Genomic DNA, 25,313 nt, shown 5'->3' with positions numbered 1-25,313 from the left:
GCCAACGAAATACAATGCTGGCTACCAAAATACACCCAAAGTTTTTTTTACTGTCGATTATTCCTTAGGTGGACTGGTACTAAAGCGTGGGTTTTCCTTCTATGCACAAGGAGCATCACATGCACCGGAATACTTGGCCATTGCATCCTTGGCCGCACATCCATGCCCTTATTCCTCTGGTGCATGTCATGCGCAAGAACATAGTAAAATTTTCGTATCTCTTGTACTCCCACGAGAATAAATATGGATAAATAGAGAGGTAAAATAATAAAAGATTTCACTGCTATTGTATAACAATCACAAAACCTTGCAAGTATACAAGAATTGCAACTTGCAAATATGACACTACCAACTTCCCATTTTGCTTATTCTTTTCAATGAACCAATCGAATCAATCATATACCCTATATCCCAAGAAGCTTACAACAATCGAAACAAATGAGATCGGCGCCTTTGCGACCCAACGCACTCGAATTCAAAACCAACGCAAACTTTCAGTTTGCCCCCGTAGCAAACAAGAAGGTGAACGAACAGTCCACTGACAGAAAAGAAAATAAAAAGACCTGCAATCACCAGAAAGAAAAAAACAGAGAGATTATGTTTCGTTCAGTCCAGTCATACTCGTATGTGCACTGAGCATGACGATTCGAAGAATTATGAAATGATAATAAAAACCAACCATTTAATGATTCGTAAAGTAAGGGCCCGTTTGATAATCATTTGTGTTTAGTGTTTAGTTTTCCCTTTTCGTGCTTGAGATATGAGGAAAGTATATGGGAAAAAGGAGAGATGTAAAAGGGTAGTGAGAGAAAGTGGAAGAAAAAACATGAACAAAACAAAATCTTGAAAGTTTTAAAACTTTTTGATTTTAAGTTTCCATTTACATCTTTCGCTATACACATCTTTCCCATGTATTTCAATCTCTCTCTAACACAAAAATGAAAACTAAAACTAATAGCGAGAAGTTATCAAACAGGCCCTAAGGTACTTGACAAGCCAGACCACGACTACTGCAATTAAGTTTAATGAGACTGGTTCAAAAACATGTTTTCCGTTAAATAATGGGTTTTCTACGTATTTTGCACTCTCCAAATTCCATATTGATCCCATCAGAATTCAGCTATTCAAATTGTAATCAAATCAATCTTCCAGATGATAACAAAGACAATTTTGACATGCTCTAATTAAAAAGGACAAGTTACCTGAGCAACCATGCAATCTGCAAAAGTTGAATTAAGGCAACCTGAGGCATTTGTGCAGCCTCAAAAGGATACCAACTATCAACAAAAATTTCAAGCATGCTCCAAGATAGAATGAAGTTTTGGAACTCGCCGACGCAACAATGGCTCAAGCCGGAAAGAGGGAACACCAAATTGCCACCTTTGAGCATCATAAATTTCATTCCACGACTGTATTATCTCATCAATTTTGAACCCTAAACCTGCATATGAATAAAAATTGATCATATGTCTCAAACTATAACAGCTCTAAATTCTAATAGCCGTAAAAAAAATAAAAAATAAAAAATTGCATTAACACGTGCTACTCACCTTCCAGTGCAGTTTCATTGGAACAGTGGTTCTTTATCATCACAGCAATATCTGTTGGAGAAGCTCCACAAAGTTCAAACTTTTCAACAGAAACTTCTAAACATTCCTCCCAAGTAGGTAGCCCTAGCTTATATTCCACAACGGAGCGCTCATACAGCAAGGTTCCCCACAAGAGGTATATCTATGACTTCATATTTGCAGCATGTTCTGCAGCTTCATCAGCAGATACCTCTTGAATTAGGCCATCCAAACCCAATTTCTGCAATTGGGTGTTATATTTTTCTTCTTTGGAGAGTCCATTTAGACGCCGCTCTTCCATCTCCTCCCACATCAGCATGCCCCTGTCCATGCTGTCCTCAGCCTTGTTATAAAGCTGATGCACCTCCGAAGAAGGCTCTGTTTCTAGCTCATTCTTGCTTCCCATAGCATAGTACCAACAAAGCTTTGCTCTGTTTCTAGCTCATTCTTGTTTTCACAGCCTCTTCGTACCTACCCTCTGCCTTCTTGTACTCTTTATTTGACCAGCCGTAGCCAGACTTGATCAGTTCAATAATGTTCAGGAAAGGAAACTCGCTTCCTTGCCTTAGACATGTGGACATTTCCCCAATTAAACAATGCCAAAGCCACCATTTCTTGGAACTTATCTGCAGCAATGTAAAAAAGTTCTTGAGCGTCCTCAAGGGTTACAGCTTCCTCCATTGCCTCTGAGTATATCTTCACACCGAGCTCATGAAGATCCAAGTACTAATCAGAATCAAACCCAACATGGTTCTTGAACAATCGTGCAAACTGGATAACCCAATCCTCGACGGATGTATACCGTTTTTCCACTTCTTTATCTTTTTCATTATCCCCATTCTCTACAATACGACTTGGTTTTCCGTTGTCCGTACTCACCTGAGTCACCTCCTCATCACTCAATCCCTCGTAAATTGGTTCTTAATCAGGACTGACTTCTGCTATGAATAATCTAAGTGAGCCGTGCATATCACTTGATGAGTCAGCTATCCTCAACTCATCTGTAGTGGTGATTGTAACCAAATCACCCTCTTGATCTTTATACTTCACAAGAACACCCTTCAAGCCAGGAAATCGATCACTAACTATCTCCCTCGCCAAACGCATGCTACAATTCGCTGGTAATTGAGCCCACCTAATGTCCTCTCCAAACACCAGCTTGACTGGCTTTGCAACTACTTTTTCTTCCTCAACATGTTTCGTAACCAGTTTCTCTTCTTCAACATGCCTCATAACCACTTTATCTTCCTCAACGATCTTCATAACCACTTCTTTATCCTTATCAGAACTCACCTTCTCTTCCACAACAAACTTATCCTCCATCTTCTGCTCAATTTTCTTACTCTTCTTCTTTAACTTCTCCTTCACCACCTTACGAAAATGAGCAGCAGCAGGCTGCTGTACATTAGCAATACCAATCTCTTTCTCATAAAAAACAATACCCTTTTCATTCATCACCCTCTTCACGCTAGCTAGAATCTCCAACGCACTAAGATTATTCGGTTCCGTACTCAGCACAGAATTAACATCTCTCAATGCCAAAGCTTCATAACAAAACGCTCTTTTTAACAACGCTTTACTGTACTTTGGCGATACCGCTAATGCTAAATTACTTTCGTTGATAGCTTGAGGATATTCCCCAATACCCATTTGTATATAACACGCAGCCATGCTGCTATGCAAATGAGCAACTTCAAAATGATTCTGTGCAAGGAGTTTGAGGGCCTTTTCATACTTCAACATCGCGCCTTCGTGATCGTGCTTCTGATAGAGCTTGTTACCTTCTTCTTTGAGTTCATGGGACATGTTGATGAAGATTGCAGTGTCTTCATCAAAGGCTTTCGAGTTTCGATCCGAGGACTTGCTGTGCTTACTGCCAGCATTACCTGGCTTCTCAACCTCATGATCTTTCTTCTTCCCAATAACAATTCACAAAACCCAAAAAGAAAAAAAGCCCCAAAACAGAGCTTTTACAAAGCTCTGAAGTTTACCTTACCATAAAGTAAAAACCCTTTCACCAACACATAAAACAAGGAACATATACTACTTTCCACAGTAATTAAATAACAAAATCAATAATTTTGTATCTGATAAATCCCAACACACCAAAACCAACTGTAACAAATTACAGAGAAAAATATATAATAAAAAATTACCAAAAATTGAAGCTTTACTAAATTTCACACACAAATTCCAAATCAAAATTCCATAAACTAAACACCGAGACCCCAATTTCTAATTCCAGAAATTAACCGCAAAATAAAGAAGAAGAAAAAAAATAAGAAAAATGTCACTAATTAAAACCTGGCTGCTGTTCTAAAAGCTCCAAATCAGCAACTGGTGGATGCTAAATCAAGAGAGTAGTCTCATGCGCCCTTGTGATACACGTTGGAACTCACATTATGGTACTATAGTTAGTATTATTGTCATGTTTGAAGCCGTGGTTGAGGTGCTTGAATGGATTAAAGATGATACCAACCAAGACAATTTCGGTGAAGTAAGTTATTCAATGACATGCAAACTTTTGATTTTGTGTTTCACCTTTTTTTTATGAGACTCATATTGGGAAGTACAAATGAGTTATCACAAGCATTACAAAAGAAAAATTAAGATATTGTGAATGCGATAGAGTTAGTGGAAGTATGCAAGCAAAGACTAAAATCTTTGAGAGACGATGACTTTGGGGACTTGCTTGATGATGTACAAAAGTTTTGTCAAGAGTATGATATTGTTGTTCCTAACATGAAGGATTTGCGTTTTGTACCCGAAAAATCAAGGCGTAAAGCTCCAAGACTCACAAACTTCCATTTCTATCGTGTGAACCTCTATTTTCAAGTCCTTGATATGCAATTAAAGGAATTAAATGATCACTTCAATGAGGTAAACACCGAATTGCTTATTTGTATGGCATGTTTGAGTCCAATGAATAATTTTGCATCTTTTGACAAAGCAAAAATTGTTCGTCTAGCCCAACTTTATCCTCAAAATTTTGATCGTATATACCTGTTGACTCTAAAAATTACAAAACCTACGTGGCGCGCAGGCCGAGTAACTAATAAGCTAACTACGTCCTTCGGTTGAATGCGGGGCGTGCCAACTCGTCGGCCGAGCTTGGCCGAGGAGTAAAATTTGTTGATGTCGCGTTGAGCGCGTCGTTGACTTCTCTATCTTGCGATTGCAACCGAGGAAGGAACACTCTTGGTCTCTGGGTTCTATAGCCTGAAGACAAGGCTACTAATTTTGCGAAGTTCAATATCAAATTCGGCTCTTATGGTGCCGAATGTAGTAACCTTATAACACCTCACTTTTCCCAGAAGGCTAATGAGATGACCTCTGCCAATAAGGATTCGAAAATCCTTCTCGACCGAGACTTGGATAGATAACCAGCCGGCCTCGATGCAGTGCTGTTTATCCAAACTGAAGGTGCTTCGAGAACGGCTGATTCTACGGCAACAGTGCTGTTTATCCAAATTGAAGATGTTCGCCGGTTGCCTTCACAGTGCTGTTTATCCAAACTGAAGATGTGTTGGCGAGAAAAAGAAAATAAAAAAAAATCTCAAGATGTTTTGAGAGGTTTTGCGCAGGGCAGTTGTGTGTTGAATTGGAGGTCCTCTGAATGGTGTTCGCAGCCTTGTATTTATAGAAGCAGATGTGTGGTGCGGCTTCACTTGTGTAGAATTTGATTTTAATTCAAACTCATCAGCTAGAGTCTAGGTCAAAGACTTCTCAAGGTAAGCAACAACCTATCTTTTAGATATCATCATTATCTCTTTACTTTATGCAAACAATTAGCATGCATCAGCCAATTTGATAAGCTTCATGGCACTGGAACCAAAGCATGCAGATAAGTAGCATGCAAGCCTATCCTTTAGGCATTCATTCCAATAGGTCTTGACCATAAAAAAGGCACCGTAAAAAAAAATCCCTCAAATTCCAAAAGTGCAGGCCATTTTGGTGATCATGACTCGTGGGTCGTACCAAACATCTCAAACCCATTTGAAATGTACTTCTGCTGGAAATATGATTTGCTTCTCCCTTTATCTTTAAACGATCCGCTGGATATAGCCAATATTAGGCTTAGATAATCCAATATATATTAAGAGATAATATTATGATTAAAACCACAATATTATTCCTTAATAATAATTGAAAATTATCTCAACCACTTTATCATCCAACGGTCTAGAACTTTACTCATCTAACGGCCTTGATTGTATGGGCCGATAGCGTAAATTTAGGTCCAAACAATACCTCATTAATCTTCCAATTCAACTTGATAATTACATTCACGATATGAGGATGCATAGTGAGTTTTCATCATTGAGAGGAATTGGTGATCTTGCAAAGGAGTTGGTGAAGACCGGGAGATGTGCAAGCTATATTTTAGTGTATAAGCTTCTTACATTGGCTTTGGTATTACCGGTTACAACCACTTCGGTGGAGAAAGCTTTTTCTGCTATGAAGATTATGAAAACACCATTGCGCAACAAAATGGGAGATCAATGGTTGAGTAATTACATGCTTGTTTACATTGAGAAATATGTATTTGCTTTTATTGATAATTAACCTATTATGCAGCGTTTTTATGATATGAAACCTCATTGTCAACAATTGTAATTTGTTTGTATTGATAAATTATGGAAGACATTACTATATAAAAGGATTTGGTTGTTGCTATTCTTTTGAACCTTGCACTCTTTTACCCTCCCCCCCCCCCCCCCCCCCGCGTCAATTTCTGACTTCACCACTGTCCACCATTACATCTGGGTTCTGTCTCTATTAGAAAAATAGTACAATTTTTTCTTTTTTTGAATAAACAATATTATCTACATTAAAGGGGAGGGGGTGGGTTTAGCCTCACAATGGGCTATCAATAATGTGGTTCAAATTCGCCTCTAGCAAGAATTAAACATAAGACCTCTCACTTACAAGTAAAGAGGAATACCACTAGACCGTAGTACTAAGTGGCAAAAAAAAAAAAAAAATGGTACAATTAGATGGTAATAATAGCATTTTTGTTTGGATGGGTGGCTAGGGATTTTGCAAGCATCTTCGAAGGAGTTGGTGGCTTTAGTAACTTTCTATGCAAATCAAGTATAATGGCAGAGGCTGAAGCGGTAAGGGCAGCTCTTTTGGTTTGTGAAGAGAAATTTTTTTAGAAGTTCAGGTGGAATCAGATTCTAAATGTGGTGTGGGCATGATCAACGATGTTATTCAACCTGATGTTTCGCTTGAAAGTCTCTTATTTGACGTACAGAGTTTGCAAAAGCAAATGAGGCTAGTAGAAATTTTTTTGGATAAATGACAAAAAACTACCTCAACTATTGGTGTCATGACACTATCATACCTCATCTTTTAAAATTGACAATGTCATACCATATCTTTAGAATTTGGTCCAATGTTATACCTTTCATTAGCTTGGCCGTGAATTTCTCAGTTAAGTGTTGACGTGGCTTGATTCGGATCCCACTTTCTATTAACAAATTAATAAAATATTAAAAATAATAATTTACCCTTAAAAAAAAAAAAAAAAAAAAAAAAAAAAAAACCAAATGCCCATCTTCCCCGACCCTTTTCCCTTCCCCGTAACCCAGATCCCTTATCCTTCCCCTTCCCTGCAATCCCCGACCCCTTCCCCACCCACTCCAAAATCTTCTCCCCATACCCACTTTTCCCCGCCTTCACTGCAAACTAAACCCGCCAACCCGGTCAGAAAGCCCACACTCACAATCTCGCTTCCCAACAAAACTAAGTGGATCCAGTTCACTAACTCAGACCAGGCTGCCGTGAAGCCGACGGCGGTTCAGAAAATGAGTTCGAACGAAAAGAAGAATAAGCACTACCGAGGGGCCCGACAAAGACCGTGGGGCAAGTACGCGGCGAAGATTTTGGATCCGAACCACAGAGGCTCACAGGTTTGGTTGGGGACCTTCGACATGGTGATTGAAGCAGCCAAGGCTTACGATCGAGCATCGTTCAAGCTCCGGGGTGCCAAAGCGATCCTCAACTTCCCACACAACCAGCTGTCCCAATTCTGATCTCAAACACACGCGAGCTTTCATCGCACCTTTCAACCACCCACATGTCTCATCTTCTCTCACTATAGTATCAGACTATTCAAAACCAGTACTTTTCTCCTTTTTCAGCTCTATCCATAGGGTTTCCCTCTCTCCAATGGCGTCTATGCAGAGCCAGCTCTCTGTCGTTTCTTCGATTGCCTCGTGTTGTTCTTCTTCGTCTTCACCGCCATCATCATCCTTCTCTTCGACCGCTGCCACTTCGCTGGTCCCCGTTGGCAGGTCACCGAAAATGCATTGAAGAGGGGATGATCGACTGATGTACCTGCATATCCTAATCCGTCTCATTTTCTCTGTTTTCCCCAATTTTGAAATCTCAAGACACTTGTGATCGACATTGTGAGCTCAAGCCTCCTCATCATTGTCGTCCATACAAACCCTACAAACGGTTTCAGATTGCAGGCGAGGGTTTTTGGGGTGGTGCTCACGAAGGTCCTTAACGAAATTGACATGTGAGTCGGGGAGGCGATTTTAGAGAGAGAGAGGGGATGGGGGAAGAAATTGTAGTTGTCGTCAATGGAGGAACGTTGGAGGAGACTGGTTTTGGTGGTGAGATGAGAGAGAGGGGGTGGTGGAGAAAGGTTGTCCAGAGAAAGAGAAGAGAGAGAGAGGGAGTGGTGGAGGAAGGTTGGGGGCAGGGTGAGGAAGGGTTTGTAGAGGTGGATCCCATAATTTTTTAATATTTAATTATTAAAAATATATTTTATTATTTATTAATCCAGTTGGATTAGTGAGTGGGTTCCGTCTCTGGCCACGCCAGCATTTAACAGAAAAAGTAACAGAAAAACTGACGGAGGTTTGACATTAGCACAAATTCGTAAGATGGGGTATGACATTGTCATTTTTAAAAGATGAGGAATGAAAGTGTCGTCAGACCAATAGTTAAGGTAGTTTTTTATAATTTACCCAATTTTTTTTTTTTTGCTCCACATGTTTGTAACAAGGCAACATATCTAGTGGGTCCCTTTGTTTCGAGGGGGGGTGGCCTTCATAGATGGGATTGTGTTGAGCCAAAGTAATTGTTTAATACTTTGGCCTCTGATATAAACGGTTCTATTCTAATCGAATAAAATTTATGTGGTTGAGAGAAAATGGTGTATATCCCACGCGTCTGAGCGAGCTTAGCTGTTGGAGCTAAGGGACAAACATTCAATTATCCACCTGTAATTCATTTTAAAGAGTCAGTAATAGCCTCCCTCCACTTGTATTCCAGAGCATATTCAATTTCCAGTACAAGAAAGAGTCGGTTCACATTCAATCCCCACGTGCACATTTCCCTTTCTTTTCTTTTTAGAAACTTTCCTCTTTTATTTATAAGTGGGAATCCAAATCTAACATTGGATGTAAAACAGAACATCAATCAACTCACTTACAAGTCCCTCGCAATTTAACTAAAATGTCTACAATGCTTGGTTTGTTAACGATTATTTTGAAGTGATAATAATAATTTTTAATTTGTTCAAATGTAACGTTGTTTTGGTAAATAGGACGTTCAATGCCTTAGGCATGGATGACTACATGCGGAACCCATTATGGATCAATAGAGAGAGTACATTCACACACACGTGTACGACTGACGTGTCCTCGTTCTAATAGCAATGTCATCCTCATGATTGTGTGTTTGGTAAATTTAGATATTACATACCAGTGGGGATGGTTCAGATAATGCAAGTAATAATACCGGTGGCAATGTTGACCTACATGTACTAGCAGCTCACATGCAGGATGGTTCTTGTGTGCGGAGGCCGGTAGAGGGCATCAGACTCGTCCGAGTGGGATCGGCTTGGGGTCAGTTGGACCAAATAAATACGGTCCTGCTGTTCTTGGAGCATGGCGGGTAGAATTACGCGTCTCATCTGCCAGACCCAAGAATTTCTCCACATGTAGATTTAGAGTAGGGACTAGAATAGAATCGAGAGTTTGCAATAATTGGTTGAAACAAAACGCAACGTTCATAGCTTTCTTAAAAATCAAACAAAACGACATTAATAGAAGCAATCTGTGTCTGAATCATAACAAAAATTCACAACTTTTCAGTTTCCTTTGTGGGACAGCAAGCAAGCTACACAACAAAGGAAGTATTTTATCTAAATACACGTTACACACAAAAATGAAACTTCGAACTTTACATTAAACAGGGGCCAGGGTTGCGGAAATAACTTGCGCTTAACATGTTGTATGCTCCTTCTCTCTTTATTACTCTCGTCGCATGATTAGAGAGATAGAGGTGTATACAACATGTGAGAAACAAGTTTCTATCAAAATAAGCACAACAATAGTTGATGCTTGTCGCCGTCAGAGCTATGATTTAATCTTAGCTACTTACAGTTTATGCTTTACGAAATACAAGAGGATTGAGCCCCCTTGAGCTATCAAACTGGTATCATCCTACCGACAGTTCCAGGCAGCCAGGTTCAAGAGTCATGAATCATGATTCCTGTCTCCACCTGTTGAGCAACGTCCATTCCCCGTCGCTGTAAAACTCTAACAAACTCATCTAAGCTTAAATTTCCATCTTGGTTAAAATCGAACAATTGGAATACAATATCCACTACTTTATCGGTGAGAGATACACCGCATACCTGAAATTGTACGCATCATTCAATCAACAATATTACAATAAATAATTTGGATTTGATCTGTTGCTATGGAAATCAGAGAAATAAACAAAGATCAGCGTCTTACATGAGAAGCAGCACGTTGGAAATCTTCTCGTGTTAGCATGCCATTGGCTTTGCCATAGCTGAAAAGGGCCAAAGAAAAAGGCTGCAGTTTTTTACGAAGATCGGCAAAGTTTTTGAACTCCTCAAATGTGATGCGCACATCTCTAAGATGTGGTTTATTGCTCAATTCCTCAACCCGATCAAGCAAATTGCTTAGATGACACATGTCGGCAGAAGCAACCATGGACAAAGCAAAGTCCTTTGCCAATATGGTTCCTCGCAATTTATAATCATAGTGGGAAAACTCCAACCTCACCATCTACAAAGGCATTTAAAAAGTCCGATACAGTGAAAATAAGAACAAGTTTCTAAGGGAAAATACATTCCAAGCATTCCGTAATCAAGCATGCATTGTGGTTTGACTGAATTGAAAATGATATTCAACTGTCTGCCTCTGCACTCCTCACTAAAAGTTTACTTTTTTTACTATAAAACGGGGTAGCATCATCAACCAAATGAGTACGGCGAAGTAAGTTCCAAAAATCTCGTAGTGTTGTAATATAAGGTCAGGCCGAAGAATCAAACAAGAAACCCTAGACCAGAAGAATTCCATTTGTATTCTTCTACATGTATATTAGCCCTTACAAATATAATTTGAGTGCTCCTATTTAGTCCCCGTAATTTACTCAGTAAACCCCCCTTTCTTTTTGTAAATTGTTTTACCCAAATTTGGATAACAAATGCACACCAGAAAACGTATATCAGGTCTGTCATGTCTGAAAGTATAATGCCAATTTTATGCAATAAGTACCATCTAGGAAAGTTCAACACAAATCAAATATTATAAAATTCAATGAAAAGGATCGGGGACTTACTTCATCCTGTAAATCTCTCAAAAATTTGACAAATTTATCAATTTCAAGGGAATCCTTCCCCTCTTTACCGAAAAAGTACTCCAGAAGTCCTCCATCTTCTACAGAACCATTGACTTTTAGCCCAGTTCGAAGTCCATCCCTGTGGTAAGCTCCCTGTCTATTGCAGACTCGCATCAAAGCCATCACTTTCTTGAACTCTTCCTTGTCAATTTGTCTACGTATCGATATATAGAGTCGGATCAGATTCACAACCATAGTGGAAATAAGGAAGGACAATTAGGAAAATTAGCTTGAAATTTGTGCGAGTACTAACCCACTATCATCGAGGTCAAACATTTTAAAAGCGACAGAGAAACTTGATTCTGGGATGCTTAGTAGTGTTACAAAGAAAATATACCTGTGACAAAGATCATTGTTAGAGGGAGAAAAAAGATCCAACATTGTTTACCTCATAACCTGTAAAAGTAAACTCACTCTTTAAAAGAAATATGTCCATCATTGTTTACATCAAAAAGCATGAAAAATTCAGAAGGAGAACAGCGCAAATCACCAGGATTCCTTTCCCCTCTCAAATATCCATCTCTAACAAGGTTGGACTCAGATGGAGGGAAGACGGGAACAATTGCCCTCATAAGATCTCCCGGTCTCATAAGTAACTCTCCATCTGGCATACTAGAAGACGCAAAGTACTCAAAAACCTTCAAGTAATACAACAAAGGTCATCCGTCAACAGGAAATTATATCATGAGATAATTCTCCTTAAGAAAAGTTTAACTCGAGTTTTCAAGCACATTATTGTTCCAAGGAGAAAGATAACAGTTTTGGAAAAACAGAGAGACGGAGAGATGCTACAACACAAGGATACAACTAAACGTGATAATTCCTATGGTGGTCACTATCCCCGAGCCATGACATCTACGCCATCCAACATTATCAACTAAACTTACATTTTTTTTTTCACCTTCCTCTCGAAACTCCTTCAATACTATCACTTATTTTCGAGGCTTACTTAAATTACTGTGCAATGGCAAGTCGCCATTTACTACAGTGGTGAAAAGGTGTTGAGCCATTGATTTTGTTACAAATCTATATTTTGACAATAACAAAAACAAAAAACACTTACTGTGCAATGATAAAAATTCCAAATTAGGCTTATATAAAAAATGAACTAACAGATAATCAGTAATTAATTATGTTGTAATACCAAATTAATACTGAGTACCTTCTCCGGCGGACTCCGCAACCTTATGCGTTTCTCATAGTTGAAGAAAATCTTTCTCCTATAAGCATCTGCAATAACCCAATTTACAAATTACAGGGGTGTATTCAATTGCGAATTTTAGAGATTTTAATGGATTTATAAATCCATGGATTTTCGCAGAGTTTAATTGATTTGTGGAGATTTCATAGAAACTTTTGATTCAATTCCCTCAAAATCCCACGGGAAGAGGTGAGATTTGTGGATGCTTAAAATACACTACAAAATCTCTCTAATTCCCTCTAATTCCTCAACTTTTTCAAATTATTTAAAATCAATTTCTAATTGAATACACCTAGAATGTTATAAACTTCTTTAAAATTCTAATTGAATACACCCGGATTCATACAGGTTGAATTTCAGAAAATCACTGAAAATCCTAATTGAATACCCTAAATTCATTAAAAGAATTATCAAAAGATAAATAACAAAATTGAAATGTTCGAAATAATCAGAAGCCACTCCACTTACCTCCGAAGATGAACCCAGGGGCACCTTCGGGCAACGACAACTTCCGAAACAATGACCGCGACGGCCGATCCTCAACCGCCAATCCCGACTCCGCCGTTGACCAGTCAGCGAACGACGATGTTTTGAAGAAATCGGAATCGGGGGAGGACCAGTAGAGAAGCCCTACTCCCGAGCCCACCGCGAAGCCGGAGATCCATTTGAGGAACGAGCCATCGAAGGGGGTTTGGGGAGGGTTTGACTCGACGTTCGAGGCGCCGATCAGAGAGAGCGGCGACGGCGACGACGGTTGTGTTGAAGCGGAAAGGTGGCGGATTGGGAGGCGTTGGTGGATGAACGATGTGGGTCGAGTTAGGGAAGGTAAGCGGGACATGGGAAATTTTGCGCGAAATGTTGTGCAGAGAGAGGGAAGACGGAGACGACGACGTTGTGAAAGTTAGTTGGAGAAGGAAATGATGATAAGGGGATCTAAGCCGTTGGATTTTTTAGATTAAAATCGGGGGCGGGAAAGTATGGGCCTGATAAGGCCCAAATTTGATTGAACCTTGCTTTTTTATTTTTTGGTGAATAGCCCAAATATTTTACAAGACTTGGGCTCGAGATAAAGCCAATTCAACTTCTTTTAAATTCTTGGTTGTTTTTGGATGAAATTTTTACTTTGCTTCCCAACTTAAGAAAAAAAAAGTTGGTGAAGTTTTGTGAAAAAATTCGTGGACTAGAGCACCTATAATTTGAGGTCATGAAAATTAAACTAGGAGTAAAATTTATGGACTATTATTACAATTTAGCCGAATTGAAAATACTATTATTTCTTTATTAAAAAATTAGTGTATGTACCTGATTTTGCATTCAACTCATAGGTTTGGAGCCATCAGATTAATAGAAGGTCATGATGATATTTAATAACCTTTTTTAGATATTATTATCTAATCGGTTATTGGCAATTATCTTACTAGTGCTTGAGAATCAAGATTGACTTTTGGATGGAGTTTGAATTAATTGTATAAAAGGACTAGGTTCATAATCCTAGTTTGAGTTGACGGCGAGGCTTGTTGATGGAGTTTCGGCCAAAAATAATTTCAAGTATGTTCAGAGGATATGCCAAGGAATTGGAATATTATTATAATTATAACACTCAGTAGGCTTGGGCACCAAGAAATTTATACTATAAATACAGAAGCATTGGCAACGTGGAGAAAGACCTTCAACTTAGCTCAACAAACAAATGTTCTGCTCAAAACCTTGCTCTATGCGAACCTTTATGTCATGCCCCAACGCATGAATAAGAACTATTCACGAGCTAGGCTTAAAAATATATTTTTGTAGTGAAAGAATCCCTACTAACTTACATGCCAAAAATATGAGTTTTTGTACATATAAAAGAGAACCAATAAAATCATTACATTTAAAATAAAAATAATTATGCACACATAATATATATATATTAACATACGGGGTATTACACTTTCTCAAACCTGAGAGATTGCTAATTATCCTCACCCTTTTTGTCAACACATCTTTTGTTTGGATTAACAACACTATATTGACCATCAGCGACATCTTCAGTTTGGATTAACAACACTGAAACCGAAAAATCAAGCAATTTAGGAGCATCTTCGGTTTGGAGTAAAAATACTTCTTCTGATTGTTTGGTTATCTAATATCGAAGTCTCAGTTGACGGAGAGTTTTTAGCTCTTTCGCCTAGACAAGATCCTCTCATTAGATTTTCGGCAAAGTGAGGTGTTACCAGGTTACCTCGTGGTCGGCACAGATGAAAGCCGAACCAATTATTAAACTTCGCAGTGATCTAGCAACCTCGCCTTCAGGTTCTAGGACCCAAGGTTGAGATGCATTCCTTCATCGGCCGTGATCACTCAAGTACTGAAGTCAAGAGCGCATTCGACACCACCACTACCACACCACCAAATTTATGTAAAAAGTCTATGAATTCTATAGAAATTATTACATAAATGAAATAATCTAGAGAGGGGAAGAGGGAAACTGGAGGGCCTTTGAGATTGATCTTTGCCTCCAACTTTGTACTTTCGACTTTTGTTCAGTGATCTAAAGATCATAGGATAAAGTCTGTGATGAATTAATGCGAGTGGAGTGACAATTATGCTTCTGCAGCAGTTTTACGAAACTAGAACCACAAGTTTGGAACGTGGGAAGAAAATTACTTCTAGTATTTTTTTTTAATTTCCTCTTTTTTCTATTTATGTTTATTCAAAAAACAAATATATATATATATATATATATATATTACCCTGCGAATTTGTTTCTATTATTTTCGGCTAGTTTTGGATTTTATTTTATTTTTTTTATTTTTTTTTTTGTTATAAGAGCTTTTGTGTCTAATTTTTTTAATGAAGCCTTATGACCCCAAAATAAGATTCTGCCCCATTTTTCCTCCCTAGCTATACCCATCACTTATCATACAAATTTCTACTATTCTAAAAATCTCTGCCTAGGTGCTAGGCGCTTGGTCACCGCCCCGATTAATGCCTAGGCGTTTGAAAATTAAGAAAGAGCCCGCAGACCTACTGAGGCGCCCGCCTAGACCGCCTAGGCACCCTCCCAGACCTACCTAGGCACCCGGCCAAACCCGCCTAAGCATTGACTCACTTAGGCAGAAAATAGATAACTTTCATTTTGCATTTTATTTTTTTTCAATAAATTGTAAGAGACTTGTCGAATACTTAAATGAGCACACATTATATGCTTGTTCCCCATATTTTCATTATGTTCCAATATTTCATAATATATGTGTCATTCTATTTTGTAGTTATGATGAAATTATATATATTTTAAGTATAAACATACACTTATTTACATGAAATATAATGGAATTAGTTAAATCCGCCTAATCCGCCTGGGCGCCTGTCTAGACCCCGCCTAGCCGCCTAGGCGCTAGACCCCAACTCACCGCCCGACTAGCGCCTAACGTTTTTTATAACCTTGTAAATTTCATACTTAGTGTGTGTGTGTGTGTGTGTGTGTGTGTTGTTATGTATCGTAGATTCTTCCTTACCCTAACCTCCTAGAGATGGTAATTCAGTCCAGAGGCACGCAAACTGCATGTCGTGTATATGTCAATTCTATTTCTACGTTTCATTTCGTTTGTTCAACTATTTTAAGTTTTTTTTATTGTTGTTGTAACTTATTATCATCATTATCCATAGCCGAATCAGTATACTTGTTCGTTGTTATTAACTTTAGACCTCAAGAGATGGTGTATGCCACCTTCCACACACAAGCAATTTTATGTCAATAATAATGGACCTGCCAACCAACTACCTCAAATTAAAATTTCAACTTTGGAGATACTTCTCCAAAAAGTCCGTCAGATTTCAATGGTGGGCATGTCATGGCCCAGTCATTTCTTTTTAGAGTAATGCTAGGAAGTATTTATTTAAAAGATAATGCTATAAAGATCAAATTTTTAAACTAAATTTTATAAACTAAATTATGTAAATGTTGATGATTAAATTAATAATTAAGTGTTGATTAACGTGCTTATTTCTTATTGGTGATACAACATTTGATTTGAGAATTTGATTTAAGAATTTGGTCTCCCTAGTATTAATAATTGTATTATATAAACAATATGACGTGATTGTTAATAATTGAATTATTACTTAAATATTAATTAATGTGCTAAATTTTTATTAGTGATACATCACATAATGTGCAAATTTAGTCTACAATATTAAATCAACCTAGCATTACTCTTCCTTCTAGCCTTTTCTTTTATTTTTGTTTCTGGTTTTTTCTTATCGACTTATTACTAGTATTGCAAAAATAAAATGTTGCACTCCTCACTAGTGTATTTTTCTTTTTAATTATAGAAAATTTAGAGTATAAAGTGAGATTTTATTTAATTAACGATAGTATCTACACTAAGAGGTGGGAGAGTAGACTCAGCCTTACAATGGGGTTGCCATAATAATGTGATTCAACTTCGCCATAGTTAGAATCAAACTTAAGACCTTCACTTGTAAAGTGAAGGTCTAGACTGCAGTGGAAATACTAAGCCAATCCTCCACTCCTTCCCTGCATGGATCTTCTTCTCTCTCCCTGCTCTATTTCATTACCACCCACCCCTAAATCCCAAAATCGGATTAGCACCCACCCATAGGTCAATTCGATCCAATGCCCAGATCGATGCCGACGCCACCCCACTCATTTTCCCAAGGTCATCTCCCGCTCTCTCAGTCTAAGTCTCGACGATGGCTACCACCACCATAGCGCCGCGTCAGCTTGCTCAGAAGGAGGCTGAATTCAAATGATGTTGGCCGTCTAAGAATCCTATATGGACTTAACTACTTCTGGTAAAGGTGGAATTACATGTAGATAATACAACTTCAATAAGAGTTTGATACATGGAAAACTAATGTCCTATAATTCAGGAAACACATTAGAAATGTTTGGGATGCAACTGCCTTCCATTAACCCTTTTTCCACTGAACTTGATACAATGGGACAATGACCAACTCACCCACGATAGATGGGAGTTGGCAGTCGTTGTTTCTATACATGTAGGAGTTCCCTGCTCACCAAGAAGACATTCTTCGACACAGGGTTCTATCACCATAAGAATATAAAGGTCATGCGTGAGTAGAAAGATTCCTTGTGCAACTAACCATGTCTTCTTCAGAGCTCTTGTGTACGATTAACAACCACCATGGTTGCACCAGGTAAGCTTCTCTCATTACGTTTGATCGTGACCTAGCAAAGCATGATAATATGAACTTGGGTTGTTCTTACATTTGGTATCAGAGCCATGTTAGTAAGCCCTAGGTCCGATGAATTAATAAGAAATCCTAATGCTTTATGCACGTATAAAATTCGTATGATGATTGATGCAGTTTTTCTATAGCATGATTAATTGTTCTAATGCCATATGTTGCTGCCAAGTTTTATTCACTGCATGAAAAGGAATATATGGTTTGGAGATTGGACCACCGTAAGCATTGCGCTTTTGTCCTTCTAGAATTGGTAGTCATGGTTCCTTCAGTTTCACAAACGATGATTGGTATCTATTTGAAATTTGGTATCTGATTGAAATCAGTTTCTTGATATCTATTTGACATTCATGTTGCAACCAATATGCATAAACTTGTAACAGGACCTCAATTTTTCTCTAAAAAGAACTCTTCTTCGAACAACATACCGTGATATAAAACGTATCCTCAACCTTGAGATTTATCACTGCTAATTTACGTAATATATGGCTGAGAACATACCTACATGTATGCTATTTGCCCCATTCTTTTCTATAAACCCTTTTGAGGGTTTATGATGATTTCTGGGCTTATGGTGGCAAGTGTTGATTTTATTTCAATCTTGGAGTTGTGGTTCTCATAATTGATAAACCTTTTTCGAGTCGAAAGTGAATTTCATGTTTTTTGAGTTGAAGTCACTACCACGGTACATTTGTCTGTGTGACGTTAATATGGAATCATTGTCTTAGAATCTTCATTAAATTTTGAACTGGTTCTTTCAAGGGGGTGATCTTATATCAATGTTTATTTGAGATTTTGATTATGGTCTTTACTAGGAGAACACATATAAAGTATAGCATTGATTAGAATTGTTACTGAGAGAAATCATCGAGCTTCAACTGCTTTCGATAAAAGCTCCAAAGTTGATCTGATCATTCTGGATTTTGGAGTCCATTTATTATTAAGCTTAGGAGGGAATATTTTGAGTGGTTTGATTTGTGAATTTGAACATTGTATCTGGTGGAATGTTAAACAAATTCGATTCTTTGAATTACTATTGTCGTTGATTATATTTTGATCCTGGGCACTATAATTCTTCGATTAATGTTTGTGAGTTCTCTGTTTTTCTGGGATATTTGCGTTTGCAAAGTGGTTAGTTGAACACTGGCCATTGGTTGAAGGGCATTGCTGTCTTGAACTGGCCAGGTATTTCTCGACTATTTCAAACCTCCATTTGCGTATGCAATCACATACCGTTACAAGATGGATGGATGGAGCTTTGAGTGATCAAAGCTGGCTTGCTATTACCAACATGTGAATTCTTCAACTGCCTTGTACCTGTGGGCTGCTTCCATGAATTGTGTCTTGGAGTTGGTGCTCTTATGTGGGAGTAAAAAGTGTATTGAGTTGATGAAGCCAAAAGTTGATGAGCTTGGTTGACGAGTCTGGCAATAGGGGTATTCAAGAATCATGCTGCAAACATGGATGTGGTTGAATCATTTCACTCAGCTACTATATGAAAGTAAGGGTTGGTCTTTCATTTTATTTCCCTTATGCTTTAAATAAAGCATGGACTTATGTGCTCGTGAATTTTACCATGTTAATGGTTGAAGTTTTATTTCAGTTATTGTGTATATGTACGAATATATGCATGTAGTATATTGAAATATTGTGGACTGATGAAAGATTCATACCGAATGAGCTTGGTGTTATAAGCATTCCATTGAAGCTAAACAAAAGGTGGAGCACTCTGATCAGTGGGAGCTTGTAAACAGAGCTTTAAATTTGTTTTGGTATTTGTATCATGCATAATGCATATTTGACAGTTTATGTTTTTTGCCTAAAGTTGTAACATAAATCTGTGTTGTTTGATGTTGCACTCTTTGCATACATGTAATGTCTTCTTGACTGCACTATAATACATATTGATATCTAAATATGTATTGGCAATAGCCATTGGTAGCTTAGTAAGTTTTTGTTGTCTTATTCTAATATGTCTAAAAGTAATTGTATACACATATTCTGAATCTCACTCTAGCATTGATGTGGTAAAGCAATATATTTTATTGTGCATATGAAATGTGAGCATGATTTAATTGCTAAGCAATTACGTAAACACATCAAAACCTTTTCATTTCAGTTTGAACTCGAGTGGAAATTGGGATTGATGTTGAACTTGAATATGGCTGGTAAGTTGCAAGGTTGAACCTGATACATGTGAAAATAATCTATAATTAGATTTTACTTGTGTAGAAAATTGATTTTTCATTCGACGTTTGGATGATTTCTACAATCAAATTGAAATGCTAAAGTTTTATGCAGGATATCAACACTAATAATCTCTATACTTGAACAAATGTTTAAATAAATCTTCACCAAAGTGGGAATTATTAAGGAATTTTGTTCAAGGGATCTTAATTGAATTTTGTGATGACAGTTCATTACATGAGACCAATCTTTCAAAAGAGAGAAATAGTGAATGGCTTGAACTGTAATACAGTGTATAGTGTTTTATGAAAGTTTTAAGCCGACTTTGTTCCCTTGTCCAAAGACATGATTTGAGTTGTAACTTGAATTTTTTTGTGAAATAGCTAGACAAGTAAGGATGCATGATTAAGATTGCATAACTGATATTTTATGTCTCTTGCCCCAAGGTGTTACATAAAATTGCATGTCATGGTTATTCATTGAATAACTAGATTATCTGCATAAGGCAGAATTGAGGCTTCACTAGAAGCTTTAGGCAAACTCATTGGAGTTTGATAAAGGATCGAATATGTTTGTATCATATTTTGATGTTGTTTCATGTGAGAGGAATGTATAAATGGTTTGAGATGTTTTCAGGGTATAACTTTTTTAAGAAAATTAAGTTGACTGTTGTCTTGTCCAAAGACTTGAAATCTTGGTTGTTTTCTTAATCTTTTACATGGTTGTTATACAATAAGGTTACGTATCAAATAGTGGAAATATGGGAGTGAGATCGACATTCTGACATGCATAAGTATTTGTGTTCCTGTTGCTCTTGTTGAATCATGTTTCTTATTCTGTCAACTAAATGCAATGAATGTATTGTACGCATTAATCAATTTCAGTGCTTGATAATGTTGTGATACTTCATCATTATTATATCTTTGATTCATAAAGATGATTGATAGCAGATTGAAATCTGTTGTTCGAGGTGTGTCTGTCCAAAGACGATACATGAAGAAACCTGGGTTTTGTATGATTAAATAAAGGCACTATAAATCCATTTATGGTATAAGGAAACATCATACAGTTTGCGTTTAAATACTTATGGTTCTAGAGTGCATGACAACTTGGGTTCCGTTGAAGTGTGGGAGTAACAATCTGATATATGTTTTACTTTTGCTCAATTTACTTGCTTTAAGTTTGTCATTGTTGAATGTATTAGGTTTTAATTTATGACTTGCAATAAAATGTCTGATCTTTGTTCCAAAGAACATTTGATTGAGCTTTATTATGCAGGGAAATGGAAAAGGAATCTAGTGATTGAAGATGGCAAACCACTTTCAATCAATAAAGGTAAACTGGATAAATGGGAATGAAATGGGGTATGCATCAAGAACCATGATTAGAATGTGTATAAATGCATGCCATCATTAGCATTATTCGGTATGAATTTGTCGATTGTGGTTTCAGGGTGAATGCAACACTATTGTATGCATTATTTCCTGAGATTCGAACTCCAAATGATTACTGGTCAATGTGGATGAGATGATAGTTATGTAGAACTCAAGTGATCACTAAGGAATGAAGTTATGTAGTACATGAAATTTCAAAACCACAACTAGTTAGCGTCCATGTAGGAGAATGTAAGAATCCTATATGGACTTAACTACTTGTGATAAAGGTGGAATTACATGTGGATAATACAACTTCAATAAGAGTTTGATACATGGAAAACTAACGTCCTATAATTTAGGAAACATATTTGAAGTGTTTGGGATGCACTGCCTTTTACTAACCTTTTTCCATTGAACTTGATACAGCGGGACAATGACCAACTCACCCACGATAGATGGGAGTTGGCAGCCATTGTTTCCATACATTTAGGAGTTCCCTACTCACCAAGAAGACATTCTTCAACACAGGGTTATATCACCATAAGAATATAAAGGTCTTGAGTGAGTAGAAGGATTCCTTGTGCAACTAACCATGTCTTCTTCAGAGCTTTTGTGTATGATTAACAACCACCATGGCTGCACCAGGTAAGCTTCTCTCATTACGTTTGATTGTGACCTAGCAAAGCATGATAATATGAACTTGGGTTGTTCTTACAGGACGCGAAGTCCATATGGGCACGAAAAACTGATGTTTTCAAATGGAAAGATGTAATGCCATACATCCTCAATCTTCCTCCAATTTGCTTATTTTTTTGGTAATATAATATGAATTTCAGATTTTTGAATATGTTTTGTTTGGTTTAATGGTGTTTGCAATGGTGGTTCTTTCTAATTTAAGTTGAAATTATAAAAAGCACCATTTTCTGGGTTTGTATATATGTATACACACACACAAACACACATATCCATACACGCACACATATATAAATGTATATGTTTTTGCTAGATCTGATGTATGGCTTTTGTATTATTTGTTCTTGTTGGTATATTTCCTTATTCACAAAACTTACTATATATTTTTGCTAGATCTGATGTATGGCTTTTGTATTATTTGTTCTTGTTGGTATATTTCCTTATTCGCAAAACCCACATTGATTCTTTTGTGTAAATTTGATTTTTTTGGGGGAAAAATTGTGAATGGTTGCTTTGTTATGGATGGATTTTTGTTTAAATGTAAAACAAATTATCAATTGTTGGTTCTGAAATCTCAAGAATTTCGATGGCAATTGCCAAAAGAAGAAGGGAGGTTGGATTAAATACGGCATTTGAGTGACAACAACATATTTTGAACATGGGGAAGATGAAATGTTTAACAGGAATAACATTAATATTTGGTTGAAATTGAAGTTGAAAAAAATAAAATATTTTGTAATATATCATGGGTTTTTTTTTAAAATTATCCTGCTTTTTAGTCCAAAACTGCACCAAACGCTTCATTAAGTTAGTCCAGTTTAGTTTAGTGTAAGACAATCCAACTTAGTTCTGGAAACTAATTCAATCTGAAATAGTCTGATACAACAACGCACTTTTATAATCCTTCTATTTATTTTTAAATGGGCCTCACGGCACCCATCAGGCTTGGCGCCAGATTCAACGTAAAGGAATATATAAATGTGGCCAGGTCATGCTCTTTGGCTTTTTCTTTCGTTTCTGCTTCCGCTTTCCCCGCCAATGCCCGTTTGCCCACCTACAACAATAAATGAATATTATATTTCGAGTGTAAATTTCCATACCTTAATCCAATTAATTTCTTTTTTATATAGATAAACCTTAAACATTAACCTTCTATTTTCATCCTCATTCCAATTAATTTCATTTTTTTGTTTCTTGAGAAAGAATTAATTTCTTTTTTTACAAAAACTTTTAAACATTAACCTTCAATTTCATTCCTCCTTCAAAAACTTTTAAACATTAACCTTTAATTTTAATTCCTTAATCCAATTAATTTTTTTATATAGAAGACCTTTAATTTTTCATTCCTTAATACAATAAATTTCTTGTTTTACTTCAATTTTTTAATCTTTTATTTTAATTGAAAGGAGAATTTTTTTTTTTTTTTTTTCAAATTTAGTCATAAAATACATCGGTTCCAAGTCAAGAGTCTTGTTGAAGGTTCACTTGGCCGAAGGGGAGGCACGAAACTCCAAAATTCAGTTCCAAACGTCATCTTTTCAAATTTTCAAAATTCTACAAAAATATACGATGTTCCGACCTGATGAATCTTCTTGGCTATAACGACTGATAAGTGAAATTTCTATAACCTCTCTCCAGATCCGAAAGAAGTAGAAAACAGTAACTTGTCAACCGTTATCTCCTTTTTTTTTTTTTTCTTAATAAAACACAAAAATTCCACAAGATTCTTAGTCGCTACCTTCACACCTGCAGTAAAACCAACCAGGAACAAAGTCAGAAAAATAAATTAACCAATAAATAATCAAATAATTCAAAAGAATATACCTTGAACGAAACCAAACGCGACCTGGTAAACCAATACGACGGACCGAACGAACTGAACGCACGTAACGGACAACGCCAACAACGACGAACACGCACTGAACGGAACGCACGGAACAGTGACAGACGGAGACGGCACACATAACGGAACACCCCAAATGCTGCAAACACAAAGGGATTGAACTCAACTGCTGTGCCACTAATGAATTGAGCTGCTAATTAATGGGTCCTTAATCACATTTTAATTGGGGGCTTAATTGGGGATTAGATTAGATTAGATTGTCCGACAACTGTCCTTCCAATTATCCATAGCACATGATTATCATTCAACTGTACAAATATGGAGTTCTAAGTGTAAAACTCGCCGGCTTGACTCGGCGCCTCCGCTTCATAACTCGTCCAAGTTGGTTGAATCGACTCAGCTGTGCCATCGGATCTGGTCGGATAGGATCAAAAGCGGCTGCGATGTGCGGCTCCGAGTTCGACTAGCCGGGTTCAAAGATCGGAAAAAGAGAGAAATGACCGGAAAATAACCAACCAACCTGTGTCCGTTCTATCACTCTGTAAACCAAAATTCGTCGTGAATCGTAACCCGCCACCGCTAGTAGTGGGCGGTGGACATAGCAGAGAGTCTGCTGGGCCGTGGCTGGAACCCGGCTCTCCGCCTCTGCTGGTGCGCACAAGGGCGAATCAGGGCGGTCAAGGCTCGCTTCACCCACTCGCCTTCGACTCCACTGATTCGTACCAGCGAGTTCGTCATAGCAGACCTGCGCATATTCAACCTGTTCGACGGGAAAGATCCGGTGTTTTGACTCCCTCCCTGGTTCTTGTGGAGGCTGCAGCGAAATGATCCCGGATGCGACGTCGGCGAGCACATACAGGTCTTCTTCGGCATCGAAATCGGTCCAGTTTTCTTGGAGACGGCGATGGATCGATTCGAATGGTGGTTGGGAGAGATCGAACGGTGGTCGATGGAGAACCGGACGGACGGAGACGGAGAGGAGGAGGTATATAGGTTGACACGCGTCGGAGAAGCGGATCTGTGATGGTGGTGGTGGTTGATCTGCTGATTGTAGTAGTGGTTGTCCTGGTGGTGGTGGAAGAAAGCTGACGCCGGCGACGAGAAGCTTGAGCTCGTCGAAGAAGCGAAACCTGACGCCGACGATGAGATCCCGCCATTAGAAGCGGTGTAGAACCTTTCGGAAGGCGAAAGCGACCGGGGCACAGGGCCGCTTTTGTTGGCCCGGATTCTCGCCCTCGATGAGGAAGATGCGGTCGCCATCGGAGAGTGCGGAGAGAGAAAGTAAGTGATGAGAGAAGAGAGAGAGGGCTTTTTTTCCCTTAAGGGCCCCTAGGGCGTTGGATTTGGCAAACCCGTCGAGTCTCAAGGGCCGGTTTTATAGGTTCAGGGATGGGCGGGTGGTAATTGAGAGGATATCTGGGGGTATTATTGGGAATCAGAGTTTGCGGGATCGGTGCTTTTTTGATAAATTTATAGTTGTGACGGAGTACACCAAATGTTTTTATGTAAGTGATGAAATTTTTTTTTTTAAGTTATTAACTTTTCAATACATATATCAT

General features: G+C 37.9%; 3 protein-coding genes across 3 annotated transcripts; all 3 read right to left on the bottom strand.

The window, feature by feature from the left end:
• Positions 1–346: 346 nt before the first annotated feature.
• Positions 347–3,923, bottom strand: LOC137736049 (protein PHOX1). The gene is given in 5 exon segments (XM_088698112.1): positions 347–563; positions 1,203–1,441; positions 1,551–2,008; positions 2,010–2,105; positions 2,107–3,923. Coding segments are annotated over 4 exon segments (1,971 nt in total). The 5' UTR covers positions 3,375–3,923; the 3' UTR covers positions 347–563; positions 1,203–1,292.
• Positions 3,924–9,604: 5,681 nt separating this feature from the next.
• On the bottom strand, positions 9,605–13,369 carry LOC137717972 (calcium uptake protein, mitochondrial). Its single transcript, XM_068457496.2, has 7 exons — positions 12,913–13,369; positions 12,406–12,473; positions 11,658–11,881; positions 11,497–11,580; positions 11,184–11,397; positions 10,331–10,627; positions 9,605–10,227 (listed from the first exon to the last, which is right to left on the bottom strand). Exons 1-7 carry the CDS (start codon positions 13,280–13,282, stop codon positions 10,060–10,062), a joined length of 1,425 nt encoding a protein of 474 aa, XP_068313597.2. The 5' UTR covers positions 13,283–13,369; the 3' UTR covers positions 9,605–10,059.
• Positions 13,370–24,011: 10,642 nt separating this feature from the next.
• On the bottom strand, positions 24,012–25,112 carry LOC137717959 (uncharacterized). Its single transcript, XM_068457479.2, has one exon. The coding sequence runs from the start codon at positions 25,012–25,014 to the stop codon at positions 24,334–24,336; it is 681 nt and encodes a 226-aa protein (XP_068313580.2). The 5' UTR covers positions 25,015–25,112; the 3' UTR covers positions 24,012–24,333.
• Between the last annotated feature and the right edge of the window lie 201 nt (positions 25,113–25,313).

Source organism: Pyrus communis, chromosome 8, assembly GCF_041283825.1.
Source record: "Pyrus communis isolate YQ-2024b chromosome 8, ASM4128382v1, whole genome shotgun sequence".
In the NCBI taxonomy this organism is placed as follows: Eukaryota; Viridiplantae; Streptophyta; class Magnoliopsida; order Rosales; family Rosaceae; genus Pyrus; species Pyrus communis.
This window is presented reverse-complemented; position numbering and strand designations above follow the sequence as displayed.

Excerpts from the sequence above, each read along its gene's own strand:
- LOC137717959 (XM_068457479.2), bottom strand. The coding sequence starts at position 25,014 with ATGGCGACCGCATCTTCCTCATCGAGGGCGAGAATCCGGGCCAACAAA.
- LOC137717972 (XM_068457496.2), bottom strand. The coding sequence starts at position 13,282 with ATGTCCCGCTTACCTTCCCTAACTCGACCCACATCGTTCATCCACCAA. Across the intron at positions 11,398-11,496 it reads TTTGACCTCGATGATAGTGG|ACAAATTGACAAGGAAGAGT; the intron begins GTTAGTACTCGC and ends ATCGATACGTAG. Across the intron at positions 10,228-10,330 it reads TCCAACGTGCTGCTTCTCAT|GTATGCGGTGTATCTCTCAC; the intron begins GTAAGACGCTGA and ends GTACAATTTCAG.